Here is a 16,411-nt window from a genome sequence, read left to right on the forward strand (position 1 = left end):
GTCTACCAGTCTTCCCAATGCAGAGCTCAGGGCTACCTGCTTGCCCAGGTTGGTAGCTAGATACGGAAAACCAAACACCCTCCTAAGGCTCTCCAAACTCTTTCAAATATAGAAATTCAATGCAGGAGATGGTTATCATTGTATTGAGGCTCACACTAGAATGGAGAGTCTCCTGTGTACACCAACTTCTGCAGCAGATGCAGGGATACAGCTCTGTCGCTGAGCTCCTCTACACTCCTTCATGGTTAATAGATTCACAAGTCAAAGAGCTAATGATGTGACACTGGTCAGTTCCCTCCCAGATGTGATACTGTTAAGGAATGTATGCATTCCTGGGCCTGGTGTGCGTGGCTTGTGGCAGCGGTTACTGCCATATGCCCACAGTAATGCTCCCAGCATCCCGCGTGGGCAGTGAGTCTGGGTGAGATTGGAAAGTGGAAGGTCCCAGGACAATTCTGGGCCCCCTCTTTTGACTCCTGCTGGACGCTGCCTCACAGAAAGGGACAATATGATAAAGGGAGATTGCAGCTTCAGTACGTTTGCTCTCAGTCTTGCGGTGGCATTTGTGTTCCTGCTCTTTCACATTCACTGCAGAGCACACATTGCCATGTGCCACATGGGCAATCACTTGCAGTGCCCACCTGAGCATTACCAGGCAGGGGATCTTCTCATTGGTGGGATGGCATCTCAGCTCATCCTGGATATTAACCCTGGAGACTTCAGTGAACTTCCCAGAATACGGCGTATGGAACTGCCTGGGTAAGGATATCTTTTTTCCTAAGCTGAACGACAAGATCAACTGATTAGACCTACAGACAGAAAATGTCCATGGACCTCCAATATTTATTTATTTATTTATTTATTTATTTATTTATTTATTTATTTATTTATATTTTGGTGTTTATGTAACACTTTTCTCTGATGGTGAGATAGCATTCAAGGTGGCTTACATGGGCAGGCTAATCTAAACTACCATTTTCCAATGGAGTTTTTACAACTATATTATGCGAATCACAGAATCCTCAGTCACCAGGTGTTGCCTACACAGTGAGGCTTTGGCTTCCCTGCTCATCTCACACAGTATGATGATCCAAATCAAGCATGTACTTTCCCTTTGCAGTGTAATACCAAGAAATTACCAGACTGTCCTGTCCTTTTTTTAAATTTTATTTATTTATTGATGTATAATATTAATGAATACATTCTACTTATATTTACGTAATCATACATCAACAATATTTTCCCCCTTTTTTCCCTCCCGCCTTGAAGAGTGACCATTAACATTAAGTATTTATATCTGCAGCCATAAGCACACCTTTTGGATTTTATCCATTATAACAGTATTGCCCCCCCCTGCCTTTACCCATCTTATATATCTCAACCATTTCTTTTTTATCTCGGTTTTCTTATCGTCCCATGACTTATTCTGTTTCAATATTGATACCGTACTATGTCTGATTGTATCCATTCATATAGATACCAATTCCATTTTCCTCAGTCCATTTTGATGCATCTTTCCACCCATATGTTATAACTGCTTGGATAGCTAGAATCATAGCTTTGAATAAATCCTGATTATGTTTTTTTTTTCTTTATTATTTCCCAAAACTCCCATGAATAATATTTTCCCAGAGAGCTCCAACTTAAGGTTACATAATTCCTCCACCTTTTCAAATATGAATTGCCAAAAATCAATAACCTTAGAACATTCCCACCAAAGATGGGTATAATAACCCTTTACCCTCCTACAGGCTTGGCTTCCCTTCTCTTCTCACACAGTATGTGATCTAAATCAAGCATGTACTTTCCCTTTCAGTACAGTACCAAGGAATTACCAGGCTGTCCTCTCCTTGGTATATGCTGTCAAAGAGATCAATGACAACCCCACAATTTTGCCAAATATCAGCTTGGGGCTCCAAGTTGAAAATGGCTTTTTTGATGAAAGGATGATTTATCAGAATACCCTGAAACTTCTGTCTGATGAGGAAAATGTCATCCCCAATTACAAGTGTGGCATCCGTAAAAATCTAATAGCTGTCATTGGGGGATCTGACACAAGAAGTTCCCTCTTGATGGACACCATTTTAAGCATCTACAGGATTCCACAGGTAAGATCCCAGGAATTTTGGAGTGAAGGGAAATTGTGTTGTTTGCAAATGTTCCAGTGAACCATAAGTGCAACTCATTCGTGACATTCTTTATAGTCAGTTTGGGCTATCTTACTACAGGCACTGACCAGATGGTTCTCAGAGTCATCCTTCATCTTACAAAGTCGGCATTTGCTGTTGTCATTGGTCTTCTGAATCTTTGCTTTGATATTATTTGTTGCAAGTGCCTACTCCTGTGCAGCTAGGATGAAATCATCCATTCTTTCTTCATTTTGCAGCCATTTCCAAGGGTTTTATCACTTTTATTATCGACATCTTAAAATATTGCCCATGAAGTGGTTTTTCTTTCCAGTTTTCTAGGCGGGTTTGAACCTCAGTCTTTTTTTGTGGTCTTCTTTACATTCTGTCACTTTCAATAGGTTACATTTGGGGATTTCAACCAGTAGTCCTTTTTCGCTCTACTTGATCATCTGGTTCTAGTTTTTCTTCCTCAATTTTTATAAGGTCTATTTAGCTTGTAAAAGACCTCTCCCACCTGATTTTTTGGGAAGGTAAAGCATCACTTCTAGGTTGTAGGGAGTGGTGCATTGTCCTAATCTGCTGATCCTTTTGGTCTATTGCTTCCAATTGTACCTGCTTTCAATCAATAATGCCAGCAGTATAGCCTAGAACTGAGACAACCCAAGTGTTAATTGCTCTAATTAGATCACCACCATCTAACTTGGTTTGTAAAACCTTTTAAAGTCATTGGTAATTTCCAGTTGTATTATTTTTAAGTTTCTCATGCTTGATGATATCAGTTCCCTAAACAATAATTACTATGTATAATTAAATGAATAAAAGAATGAGGGCGCAATCCTGACCAGTGTTTGCTGACTTACTGGAGCAAACTGAGGGCCCAATCCTGAACAGTGTGTGCTGACTTACTGCCAGTGCACATTGTCACAAACATGCCATAAGAGCTCTGCCGCTCGGTCATTGTGGAAAGGAAAGTAGAGGCATGGGGGAGGGGGAGATGAGGCGTTCTGGGGAGGGCTGAGGTAGAGGGGGGTGAGGGTGAAAAGGAGGTGTTATGGGGGAGGTGGGGAGAGGGTGGAGAGGAGGGAGCTGGGAAAGAGGGAGGCGAGACCTTTGCTCCACTGGATTCAGAGCCTCCATGTTGGGCTCACCTCCCTACACGGAGGTTCTTAATTCACCACCTACTTTTTGGTTGGCGGTGAATCCTCATTGCAGGGCTACTCTCTGTACCTGGGGGGAGGGGACGAAAGTCCAAGGAGGATGGAGCAGCAGCCATTTTCAGCGTCGCTACAGCCCCACACAGCTCAGGATTGGGGTATGAGGCATTACATGCTGATTTCAGATCTTTAAAGCAAATGGTTGCACTTTATCATTTGTTTATCTCTAAACAACCTGAGGTTGTCTAGCGCAATGCTTCTCAGACTCTGAAGGAGTTTTACATCCTCAATAAATCTTTGTGGGGGCGGGCTAGGGCAGCGACGTGATCCCCAGGATCGCGTCTCTAAGGGGTGAGAGGGGAGTGCTGGTGACTTTATGAAGGCAGGGCTGCAGCATGCTGCAGGAGGTGTGGGGAGCCCTGCACAGCCCACCGCAGCGCTCCCCAAGGCTTGATGCGCTTGGAAATAGCAGGACAAAGCACCTCCTGCAAATGGAAGTGCCTTGCGCCCCCTTTCTCCGAACGTTCCAAGCCATCATACAGGCAGATGTTCATGGACCCATAATATCCTTAGCAGATGTTTAAAATGTGCTTTATTTAAAGGTTGCTTATGGCACGTTTGCTACATGGAAACGTGGTGGGACCCAGACCTCTACCTTTTACAACATCATGCCCAGTGCTCAATACCAGTATAACGGGATTGTTCAATTACTCCTGCATTTCCAGTGGAACTGGGTTGGGATCATTGGGTCTGAATCTGAAATAGGACAAACATTCACAGAGACGCTGACAGCAAAGCTTTCCCAGCATGGCATCTGTGTCGCCTTCACAAAAACAGTACTAGGCAGTGAACTTCTTTTGATTACTATCAGTGATGAAGGTATGTGGGATATAATCTCTTCTCTAACAAACACCAAAGCAACTGTCTGCATCATACATGCAGATATACAGACCATGGGTATATTCCAGACATTCCTACTTGTGGAAACCATCTCTATTGGCAAGGTGTGGATCATGACTGCCCACTGGGATTCTTCATCACAGTTAATAATCCAGGCTTCGAGTAAAAAAAACTTCCATGGTTCCTTCTCTTTTGCAGTCCACTCTGCGGAAATGCCGGAGTTCCAAAAGGTCCTCCAGAGGCTACATTCAGAATGGGAAAAAGAACAGTTCTCAATGACAGACTTTTTAGAAGGGGTCTCCAACTGTTCCTTGCCAAACTTCAAGGAGGGTCAAGAAAACAATGAAAGCTGCTCTGAGTCAAAGCTGGAGGATATTCCTGAGACACTGGTGGATATGAGCACAACCCGTCAAAGCTACAGCATCTACAGCGCTGCCTATGCCATTGCACATGCTTTACATGCAATGCACATGTCCAGAACCAGGCCAAAGGTGAATGGAGACAAACTGGAACCTCCAACTCTGCAACCTTGGGAGGTACGTTTTCCATCTACACAGCTATGGCACTCTTTTGCTATTTTATTTTATTTTTTAAACACATTCGTCCCTTTGAATAAAGATGCACAAAGAGTCTTACAATGTTGAAAACCAGTATTGTTTAATTGTTTATTTTGATTTGAAAAATTTATATCCTGCTTTTTCCATGCTGTAGCAAATACCCAAGACAGTTTACAAAGCTCCATTGTTAAAGTGCCACATAAGCAGCAATATGTAAAATCATGTAAACAGAGAGAGAGAGAGAGAGAGAGAGAGAGAGAGAGAGACGGGGGGAGAGGGAGGGAGAGGGAGAGGGAGAGAGAGCCATTCGGCGAGGGGGAACTGTTTGGTCCAAAAGAAGCAGTCAAGCCACTGTAGTATTACAAAGGCATAGAGAGCATACTTGTCGATGCAGGCTCTCCTACAAAATTGGCCATCTTGCTGGTGACTTACACTTATAGAAGCCATGCTGATTCTCCCTCAGCAAGCGAGAGTAGTAGTTTTGCTGTAACCTGGCCATCTTGCTGGTGACTTCACGGGTTAAAATTCATAATCCTAGACCTGTGAATGGGATTGCATAAACAGCAATCAAACTAAACCCACTGCTATCATATGCATTAAAACACAATAATGATATAATTAAACATGAACATTCCAAACAATATTATCCACAGCCTCAAAGTCTAGAAGATGAAATGAATCCATTTTAATAGGACAAAAGTCTAAATTTTGGTGCGTGTACAGAGTCTTATCTGCAAAGTGCATACCTAATTCATCTCAGGAAGCAACTGAGGGCCCAACCTTATCCAACTTTCCAGCACCACTGCAACCGCAATACAGCCCTGAGGTAAGGGAACAAATATTCCAATACCTTGAGGAGGCCTCTGTGACTGGCTCCCCACCACAGGTTGCAGGGCATGCCCCATTGGCATGGCTGCACTGGCAAAGGAATATTGGATGGATTTGGGCCCTCAGCTGCCACACTCAGCCAGGTTCATGTTGGGAAACCAAATAAAGTAGAGTCTGGACAACTCAGAAGAAATCTGTGTTGGAAAACTCTATGCAGACTCATGGCTGAATCTTAACCAGCACAGGAGCAGTGGTGTCATAATCCCACTGCTGCATCTTGTGTGAAATTGAGCTGGTTGGAGATCTCCTCGGAGTAAGGACACTTCTGATTTTAGAAATGGCTTAGGTCAGATGCAAGGGAGGGCACCAGCTTGCAGGTCTCTTGTTATCTGGTGTGCTCCCTGGGGCATTTGGTGGGCCACTGTGAGATACAGGAAGCTGGACTAGATGGGCCTATGGCCAGATCCAGCGGGGCTGTTCTTATATTCTTATGTTCTTACTTATATGTTTACCTTGAGTAAGGCCCCTGCCTGCTCAATAGAGCTACTCACATATGCAACAACTATTCCACTGGTTCACACTCGAGAAGCCCCATGTTGGATTTTGAGCCCAACATAGGAGCCTCTGCCAGTTCCACCCCTCCTACACCTGTCCCTCTTCTGCCTTCTCTCTGTCCTCCCTCTGCCCAGGAATGCCCTCCTGATACCTTCCCCCTGATCCCACATCTCTCAGTGCATACCTGCACCAGCAGCTGGAGCTCCCATTGTGACACTGAGGGGGCAGCACACTCCTCCCGGCTTACTGTCTGAGAGGCACAAATGTGCTTGATGGCATGTTTGTGACACCCACACGGGTGCTGCAGGTGCAGGGCTGGCAGTGGGGCAGCAGAGGATCAGGTTACCCATGACGGTCAAGAAATATTCTTTCTTTGCTGCCATCCCCAATACAGTGTAGGCTTTGGAGCATATCAGGGTGAGAGGGACAAGAAAAAAAGGCCTCCTTCCTTCCTACAATGTGATGAAGTTGCTTCTTCCAAACCTCGATCCACCGTCCTTGGTTTTCATGCACTTGAGCCAGTAAAATGGCTTGGGCAGGACTGATTAGACCCATCACAGAAGTGGAGGCCTAACTCACCTAGGCAAGGGAATAAATGGAGACCACTGGGACAACCTTCCATGAGGGTGCAGCACAAACTCCACCTGCATGGTTCCACTGGTGGGGGGGAGGAGTTCAATAGGATTTGCTGTCAATCTCGTTGCTTTTTTTAAAAAAAGGATCATTCTTCCTCTTCAGCTTCACCCTTTCCTGAAGATGTCATTTAATAAGAGTGTGGGAGAGAAGGTTTCTTTGGATCAGGAGGGCAAATTTGCAGCTGGACTTGATCTTATCAACTGGGTTGTTTTTCCAAACCAATCCTTCTTGGGAGTGAAAGTAGGAAGAGTGGATCCTCAGACTTTGTTGGGCAAGGAGTTGACCATTAACGTGGACAGTATCAAATGGCACAGCTGCTTTGACCAGGAGGTAGGTGAATGAAGCTCTTTCAGGACAAAGTTAAGTGGAAAATGTTCCCTAATATTAATAAGGTCTCTTAAAACAAAAACAGTTTCACTGTGAAAAGGGTCTCCTCCATACAGGTAAAATGTCATTCGTACATTGATAATCTTTCTCTGTTTCACCATGCAAGTTGACCTGTATCCTAAAGTGCGTTCCTGTTCCAGTGCTTTCAAAATATAAAACAACTGTTAAGGACAGGGTTCCCATCAACCAACCCTCTTGCCTCCTGCTTCACTAGTGCAGACTTCTTGGAGCCAAGGCTCCTTCTCTAGCCCCTGGTATGTGGCTGCTGCTGCAAGTTGTGGCCCAGCCATACTGAATGGCATGTTACATTTGGTGACAGCCACAAAGGGCACTGTGGCAAGTATACTCGTTCCAGCAGCACAAGGCCCCATTTGAATGTAACTAAGTGGTCATTATATTTCTTCGTCATATGTGGCCTACATATGTGCTGCTCACTCTCCCAGGTGTATGATAACTTTATAAGACTGGAACAGCCTTCTCCTCTTCTGTTTTGTTTTTGTTTTCTTTTGTGTGCACAGGTGCCTCCTTCCTCATTATGCAGTGACCACTGTCAGCCAGGCCACAGCAAACAAAAGGAAGAAAGGATGCCATTTTGTTGCTATGATTGTCCTCCGTGTCCAGAAGGGAAGATTTCTAACCAAAAAGGTGTGCAGTATAGAGAACAACCTCCTAACTCAACCGGAGAAGAAATTCCTACTGCTCCACATCGTCTGGACCAATCTAACCATTGAGTACCTGAGATCAAGGGTGGGCACATGTTCCATTTTAGGTGTCCTGGACCTTTAACAATTGAATAGAAGAGGGAATTTCAAGCTGCACCTGCTGAAATTCTCTCTTCTACAGAATGGTTGAAGGTCCAGGACACCGAAAGTTGAAAGTTTGCCCACCCCTGCCCTGGATAATGACAGAGAGAAACTGTGAGGCGGAAAAAAATTCTTTACAAATTCACTGCTCTTGCTTTGGAAATAGTAGGTCAGTTTGCAAAATATTAGGTCTCAGAACCCAATCCTATTGCACTGTGACAACTCAAATTCAGGCAGTACAGGGCCATTTATGGTGGCACCAAAGCCAGATCACGGTTGCACACTGTTGAGTCCCTGCCACAAATGTGTAACAGAAAGGCATGCACATTAGTGGCTCCCAACAATTCTGGATGCCAGTGGACCCCAATGACTGGAATTGGGCTGCCTGTCTATAAGGGCTCATTTCTTTAGGTAGAAGATAATCTGCAGCAGAGGAGCAATTATTGTATATCTGAGAAACTCAAACAGCCTCTTTTCCTTCTTTCAGACATGGAAAGCTGTTTCCAGTGCCAAGAAGATCAATATCCAAACAGGGACAAAGATCAATGCCTTCCCAAGGGTCTAAACTACCTGTCTTACGAAGAACCTTTGGGGATCACCAAGGCTGTCTTGGCACTGTCTCTTTCTTTGGCCACAGTTATGGTGCTAGGAATCTTCATCCAGCACCAGAACACTCCCATCGTCAAAGCCAACAATCGGGATCTCACCTATTCTCTACTCGTCTCCCTCTTGGTCTGCTTTCTCTGCTGTTTTCTATTCATTGGCCAGCCTCAGTCGATCATCTGCTTCCTACGACAACCTGCTTTTGCAGTAACCTTTTCCTTGGCGCTTTCTTCTGTACTGGCCAAAACCATCACAGTGGTTCTTGCTTTCATGGCTACCAGGCCAGGATCCAGAATGAGACTGTGGCTGGGGAAGAGACTCACACTCTCTGTTGTCCTCTCTTGTTCCATCATTCAAATAACTCTGTGCACGGTGTGGCTCTGCACAAGTCCTCCCTTCCCTGCTTTGGACCTGCATTCTCTGGCAGAAGACATTGTGCTGGAATGCAATGAAGGCTCGTCTGTCCTCTTTTCTTGTGTTCTGGGCTTCCTGGGCATCATGGCTCTCGTCAGCTTCATTGTGGCTTTCTTTGCTCGGAAGCTGCCCAGCACGTTCAACGAAGCCAAGTTCATCACCTTCAGCATGCTGGTTTTTTGCACTGTTTGGGTATCTTTTGTTCCAGCTTACCTGAGCACCAAAGGAAAGTACATGGTCACCGTGGAGATCTTCTCCATCTTGGCGTCTGGTGCTGGTTTGCTTGGTTGTATCTTTGCCCCCAAATGTTATATAATTCTGCTAAGACCAGAGTTAAACAGGAAGGAGCATCTCACACGATTTAAGCTAGTGGGATAGAATTCTTACTCATTTCCTTTTTTTTTTAAATGCTGAAGCAATTTTAAAAGTAGTAGTAGTAGTAGTAGTAGTAGTAGTAGTAGTAGTAGTACTTCTTTTTCTATCATACACTTCCTCCATGAAACTCAGGACATGATACAAGATTCTCCCCCTCTTTTAGCCTAACAATACATATTATCATTGCTTTCTTTGTATTAAAAAAATAAAAAGGTGCAGGAACTCACAACTTGTTAATCCTTTATTTATTTATTTATTTATTTATTTATTTATAAGCCATTTTTTATTGGAGAAATAGGTAATAAGATACAACTAGACAACACATGATTAACACATACAGAGTTACTTTTAGGGTGCTAGGGTGTTCGGCGCCCCCAGGCGAACTGTAAAAATGCACCTTTCAGTTTAACAATTTAACTTTAACACCAAAGACCATCCTAGATTATAGCAAGTGTCCTGAAACACAATCCTGTAACCACAATAAAAGAAAGCAAATCCTTGTCACACTCACCACTATTCATATATGATATGTCACTCTGTATTTTTACACCCCCCACACCACCACACTACATGGTTTTATAAGAAGTATTCCCATTTACTTTTTAATAACCCATAATATAATACTAATAATATCAGCTAGAAAACAACACTTATAAATTCTGTTTACATATTTTTTATGTGCTTCCCCCCTAAAGATGAACATGGTTTTTGCAAGGTACTTCTTTACTCTTTTCAAATGAATTATGTATTCATTTCATTTCCCTCTCTTTAAATCCCCATTTCCCAACTACTTAAGAACTAGAAAATGAGGGAAGATCTTCAAGAGAGAAGAACAAAAAGAGACAGACCAGCTTGGAAGCGCACACCAAGAACTATATCAAGGCTTGTTGCATGTATTTGCAAATATGTAACAACCAAAAAATTTAATTAAAACTTTTAAAACATTTAATAAATATTGGTTAAAACAATTGATGAAAGCAAAATATAAAAAAAAATGATTACATAGAATCACTCTACAGATTTGTTTGAACCCAAATCAAATAGCACACAGGGGAGAGGGGGCACAAAAGATGGGTTAAATAATTGATTAATAAACAAGTTATGGATCAAAAACCATGTGGTCACACACCCTCTATTGGCTCAAGACATTGAAACATGATTGGTGAAAAAAAAAAGAGAAATATGTGATCAGATAACAATGAATGTGCAATATAAGCACACAAGGGGGGAGCAGAAGAATAAACACAAAAGATGAGTTGTAAAATAGGTAAATTATATAATACCAGGATATAATCTATTTTACAACTCATCTTGAACCAATAGAGGGTGTGAGGCCACATGATTTTTGATTCATAACTTCATAACTTAAAAACACTCATATTTTGATTTCATGGGATTAATTTAAATACTATATTACTTATTAAATTTAAAACTATGTTATATATAATTTATTACATATAACTTATTGATGACAAGAAGGCTATGTGCTGTCTGTAAGAGTCTGCTCACAGGGAAAAGGAGGAGATTTAAATTATTTTCCAGGACACAGAGCTAAAAAAGAGTACATGTCCTGGAAAAAAAGAGGACACCTGGTCACCCTGCATCTAGAAAGCTTGCTGCTGTCACATGTGTGAACCAGCTCCAAGTCACACCCCAATCCCAAACACATTTGCTTGGAAGGAAGCCTAGAACTTAATTAATGCCAGCACTGAGCCTTGCCCCCCCCTTTTCTGAGGGCATTAACTCCAATCTTCTTTCCTACATTTTAAAATGCCCCTCAACAGGCTCAGAGAGCATTTTCCTGACCACTGAGTATCTCAAGGGAGGGCACCCCCCTCCCCCTCGTGGATGAGGAAAAAGGACAAATTGCAGGGTGGGAGGTGCGGGGTCTCCAGGCAGCCCTCGCTCCCCACGACTCTGACAGCCCAATCCTAAGCATGTCTACTTAGAAGTAAGTCCCACTAGAGTCAAAGGGGCTTACTCCCAGGAAAGTGTGGATAGGATTGGGTTGTAAGGCTGCAATCCGAACCATGCTTTCCTGAGAGTAAGCCCCACTGAACAAAATAGGACTTACTTCTGAGTAGACCTGCTTAGGCTTGTGCCATAAGCCCCCATGCCCGTGCGTTGCATCCCCAGAAAAGAGGCACTCTGGCACCCCAAAGCCCCTCTCCACCCCAGCCACACGTGTCTTGCGGAGGGGAGCCAGGCTTCCCACCCACCTGAGGTGGGGGGCACATCTTCCCCTCTTCCCACCACAAACCAGAGCTCCCATTCCGTCCCCTCCAGGCCGAGGGGCTCCTGCCCAGTCTCCTTTACCCGGGAGCAAGCCCCCCAGCTGAGCCCTTCCGCCTCAGCAGCCCAAGGCTGCAGCCTCTGGCCGCCCCTTCCAGACCTCCTTGTAGAGGTCCCCGCACCGTTGCGTGGAAGCCCCTGGTGCGCGGGAGCCTTTTCTGACTCCTACCTGGCGCAGAGAGATGCTCTGCTGCTGCCTCCTTGCTCCAGTGTGCTTTTGCCCCAGCCTTTCCCTGCCATTGGCTGGAGGCGTGGAAGCCCAAACATGCGCCAGGAGCCCGCAGGAGCTGAATAGAGAAGGAGGAGGGACCAGGTAATGGGCTCATTAGCAGGCCTGCTTGCAGCTGCCTCGCTGCTGAGGGGAGATCAAGGCAACTGTCGTTCCACAGGGCAAGTGGCCCAGGTCGGAGGAGCTCCTTGCTGCATGCAGGAAAGCAGGCCAAGCCCAGAGGGCAGTGCGGCACTGCAGGGGACTGCATAAAAAAGGTGCCGGAACGCTGTTCCAGTGCGTTCTATTAGAAAAAAAGCCCTGCATATTATAATTAAAGGCTCTTAAAAATGGACTCCTGCTTCAGAGACCATGAATAGCTTAGGTTTCTGGACAGGTTACCAGAAGGCAGCTCTGTGGCTTCTCCTTTGGAACTGGGGCAAGCTAGGGAAGCAGCTAGGAGACAGATGGAGGAGGAAGCAGCAGAAGAAAATGGGTGAAGCAACCCTCTCTCAACTGCTGAACTCTGAGACCTGGATTGGGGAATCTTGGTTGGTGGGCCAGCAATCTCCCCACCCCATTTCTACTCCTCTTTCCCTGGGGCCAAGAAGTACCCAGACACCAATTGGAGTGCACCCCTCTTGTGGTATCCCTGCTGAGGGCAGAGGATGGAGAAACAGATGAAGCTATACAATGACACACTGAAGTATTGTGATGCACAACAATGCTTAACAGGAAGGACCCTATGTGGATTTATTAGACTGAAATGTTGGGGGGGGGCAGGTATGTAGCAATTTGTTCTGAAACCTGCACATGTTCAATTTCTGCCCACACATTTACTAACATACTGCTCTGGAATGGACAACAGTATATCACATAACTGAATTATTGAATTATTGCATCATTGAATACAATCTACCTAGCTTTCATGATGGTTGCATGTGAAGTGTGTCTGGGGCACCCGGAAGAAATCTGATAAAGGAAGAAGGTTGTAGGGAAAGATGTTAGGGGACCCTGTCCTTCTACCCCAGCTGCTAGGCACTAAAGACAAAGAGAATTGGGAGACGGGAGAAGAGATAGTAAAAGGTTTGCAAGTTCAATTATATAGTGATAGAGATTTTAGAGGGTTAACCTAATTTCTCTTGTTGAGAAAAATAACTGAAATAGGAGCCAAGAAAAGACTTGTGTTTCTCTTAAAAACAGGTTAGCCATTATGTCAAAGTGACCTGCACAAAGAGAACGTGCACATCATAGCTTTCCCCAAAGGGAAATTCCAGGGTCTTGTGTAAGCAAGTTGTAGGCCAAGAACTTTTCCTTAGAAGGGTAAAATAACTTCCTAGTTAGGGCTGGAACCATGCACCAGTGTCATAGTATGCCCAATAAGGAGGTGGAAGTGACATGCAGTGTCACATGGGTAACTTGTTTGTCTCAAGGTACTAATATGAGGTTCTGGGTGTGGTTCTCTGAGAAACTAGGAAAGAAGCAGGGAGTAAATGTCTGTATCCAAACTGAAAATTAAACTGTAAATAGCTGTAAATAAAGCCTGATAAAAAGCTTTTAAAAGGTCTGTGACTGTTTGGCATTGCGTCAGTGACAAGAATCTGGAAATCTTTTCATCAATAGTTACCTGTCCTGTAGAGCAGAGGGAGAGAGAGAGAGAGAGAGAGAGAGAGAGAGAGAGTTCTAGTGGAAGACCTCTCTTATAAGGGCTTAGGACAGGGGTTTCCAAACTCTTGGGGAGAGAGTGTACATTTTCCCAGACATTTCATCCATTCCTTCCACATCAGCTCCTCTCTCTCTTCCTCCACGGATGCCTTTATGCATTTTCCTTTATGGGTTGGTTAGTTTCATTTAATTTGATTGCATCTTTAAATGTTGCAATCCTTTACTGTGTAGGCTATACATATCTGTCAGTAAGCACCACTGAATACAGTGGAACTTCCTTCCAAGTAGACATGGTTCTTATTTTTATTATTATTTATCTTATTTTTATTATTTATTGCTTTTGTAATCCTCCTTTCTCCCCGAAGGGCACCCAAGATGGCTGACCACACTTAAAAAGACATAAAATACATTAAAAATACATAGAATTATGAAATATATGAAATATAATATTATGAAATATAATAATAATAAAATAAATAATAAAACAGCAAGACCAGCAGCAATAAAATGAGCAATTTAAAAGCAATTATTCAAAAGCAGCCATCATGCCCTCTAACAGGCACTGAATGCTTTCTGAAATAAGAAAGTCTTCAGGCCTCGCCGGAAAGTTAATAATGAAGGAGCTGTTTGAACCTCAAAGGGGTTCAACCGTACAGGAGCCACCACTGAGAAGGCCCTGTTTCTGGCCGCCATCCCCCTCACCTCTCTCAATGGCAGCACAACCAACAGGGCCCCCCATGACTGAAGAGGACGGGCCGGACTATATGGAAGAAAGTGGTCTCTCAAATACACTGGTCCCAAGCCGTTTAAGGCTTTAAAGACCTGGCCACAGTGACCCATGCCCTAGTGATATCCAGATTAGATTACTGCAACGTGCTCTATGTGGGGCTGCCTCTGGAGTTGGTCCACTAACTGCAATGAGTGCAGAACACGGCAGCCCGTGCGGTTGTTGGGGCTCATTGCTTCAACTCTGTCGGGTCGCTGCTTCAGCTACCAGTTCGTTTCCGGGCTGAATTCAAAGTGCTATTTTTGACTTTTAAAGCCCTATAAGGCTCAGGTTCAGGGTATTTGAGGGATCGCCTCCTTCCATATAATCCGACCCATCCTCTCAGGTCATCAGAGGGGGCCTTCCTGACTGTGCTACCACTAGCGGAGGTGAGGGGGATGGAGACAAGAAAGAGGGCCTTCTTGGTGGTGGCTCCCCATTTGTGGAACTCCCTCCTCCTGGAATTGTGAACAGCTCCCTCTTTAGTGTCCTTTTGGCGGGGGCTTAAGACTTTTTTATTTAGGGAGTCCTTTTATGCTGACACTAGGGGGCATGGCACTTTTTGAATGGATTTTATTTTGGGATCCAGGCTTTTATTGTGTTTTATTTTTTTAATGTCTTTATATATGTATGTTATTTTTTAATATGTTTTTAATTGTGAGCCGCCTTGAGTGTCCTCACTGAACATAAAGGCAGGATATAAATCTCATAAATAAATAAATAAATAAATAAATAAATAAATAAATAAATAAATAAATAAATAAATAAATCTTTTTCCTAAACTGATCTTTTTCCTAAACTGAACGACAAGATCAACTGATTACACCTACAGATAGCAAATGTCCATGGACCTCCACTATTTATTTATTTACTTAATTACTTATTTATATTTTGGTGTTTATGTAACACTTTGCTCTGACGTTGAGACAGCATTCAAGGTGGTTTACATGGGCAGGCGAATCTAAACTTCCATTTTCCAATGGAGTTTTTAGACTGGATATTCTGTGAATCACAGAATCCTCAGTCACCAGATGTTGCCTACACAGTGAAGCTTTGGCTTCCTTTCTCATCTCACACGGTATGACGATCTAATCAAGCATGTACTTTCCCTTTTCAGTGCAGTACCAAGGAATTACCAGGCTGTTCTTGGTATATGGTGTCAAAGAGATCAATGAGAACCCCACAAATTTGCCTAATATCACCTTAAGACTCCACATTGAAAATGACATTTTTGGGTGGCTGGGTACTGAATTTGATTGCTGGGTGCTTGGGGCACTGCTTTCATATGTATAAGAGTCCCTGAAGTCTGAATGGGAATCAGGAAGTAAGTAAATCTGTCATCAGCTCAAGAGACAACAATCAATCAGGGAATTGAATGACTGGCTTCCTGGAAAGGGGAACTAAACAAAGACTTTGGAAAAATACAGGGTGTAGGTCCAATAAATCAGTGTTGAGAACTCGAGTCTGACCTGAGTGCCGAAAATGTGTAATTTCGGGGCGGGGGGGTGACTGGGACTTGTGAGTAACACATCTGGCCCATGGAAACTCTTTCTACAGCTCTTGGGCTCCCCCAGCACCACAGTCAGATGCTCCCAGCTGAGGTGTCACTGCTGAAAGGGCAGCCCCCGTGATAACTGGACTTTCCCATAACTTGAAGTTACCAAGATTTGCATATTTTCGCTTCTGACATTTGCAGCTACTGAGTCCCTAAGTGAGAAGAAAGTGCTTATTTCTGGTTATGACCTGCTCAATGGCATCAGTACCTGCTCAATGCCACCACTCCCAGCCCTCAGCAGGCATCATGAATGTGATTCGGCTGGCTGCATGAAACGGGTTTGACCACTTTGGTATGTCCTTTACTGAAGTGCCTGGCTCAGGTGCGCAGGCTGAATGAAGTACTTGCAGACGAGGGACAATGTAGCTTTTCAGACATTTATGAAACAACATGAAATCATTGGGGGGGGGGGAGGCTATTCCTTGCCTGGAAGGAAAAGGCAGGCATCCATTTGCCACATATGCAGAAAGGGTTTTGTAAAGCTACACATGTTGAGTTTCTGCCTGAACACATCCCCAAGCCCTACACCTAACAGCAAGCTGGAGGTGCACAGAACCCAAATGGTAAATCAGCACAGTATGTCA

At 43.9% G+C, this 16,411-nt stretch overlaps 1 protein-coding gene across 1 annotated transcript; it reads left to right on the forward strand.

The window, feature by feature from the left end:
• The first annotated feature begins 320 nt into the window (after positions 1-320).
• LOC136653210 (vomeronasal type-2 receptor 26-like) lies at positions 321-16,111 on the forward strand. Its single transcript, XM_066630118.1, has 9 exons — positions 321-421; positions 595-759; positions 1,817-2,108; positions 3,886-4,719; positions 6,862-7,089; positions 7,665-7,791; positions 8,437-9,243; positions 15,390-15,515; positions 15,969-16,111. Exons 1-9 carry the CDS (start codon positions 321-323, stop codon positions 16,109-16,111), a joined length of 2,823 nt encoding a protein of 940 aa, XP_066486215.1.
• Positions 16,112-16,411: the final 300 nt, after the last annotated feature.

This window comes from Tiliqua scincoides, chromosome 5, assembly GCF_035046505.1.
Source record: "Tiliqua scincoides isolate rTilSci1 chromosome 5, rTilSci1.hap2, whole genome shotgun sequence".
In the NCBI taxonomy this organism is placed as follows: Eukaryota; Metazoa; Chordata; class Lepidosauria; order Squamata; family Scincidae; genus Tiliqua; species Tiliqua scincoides.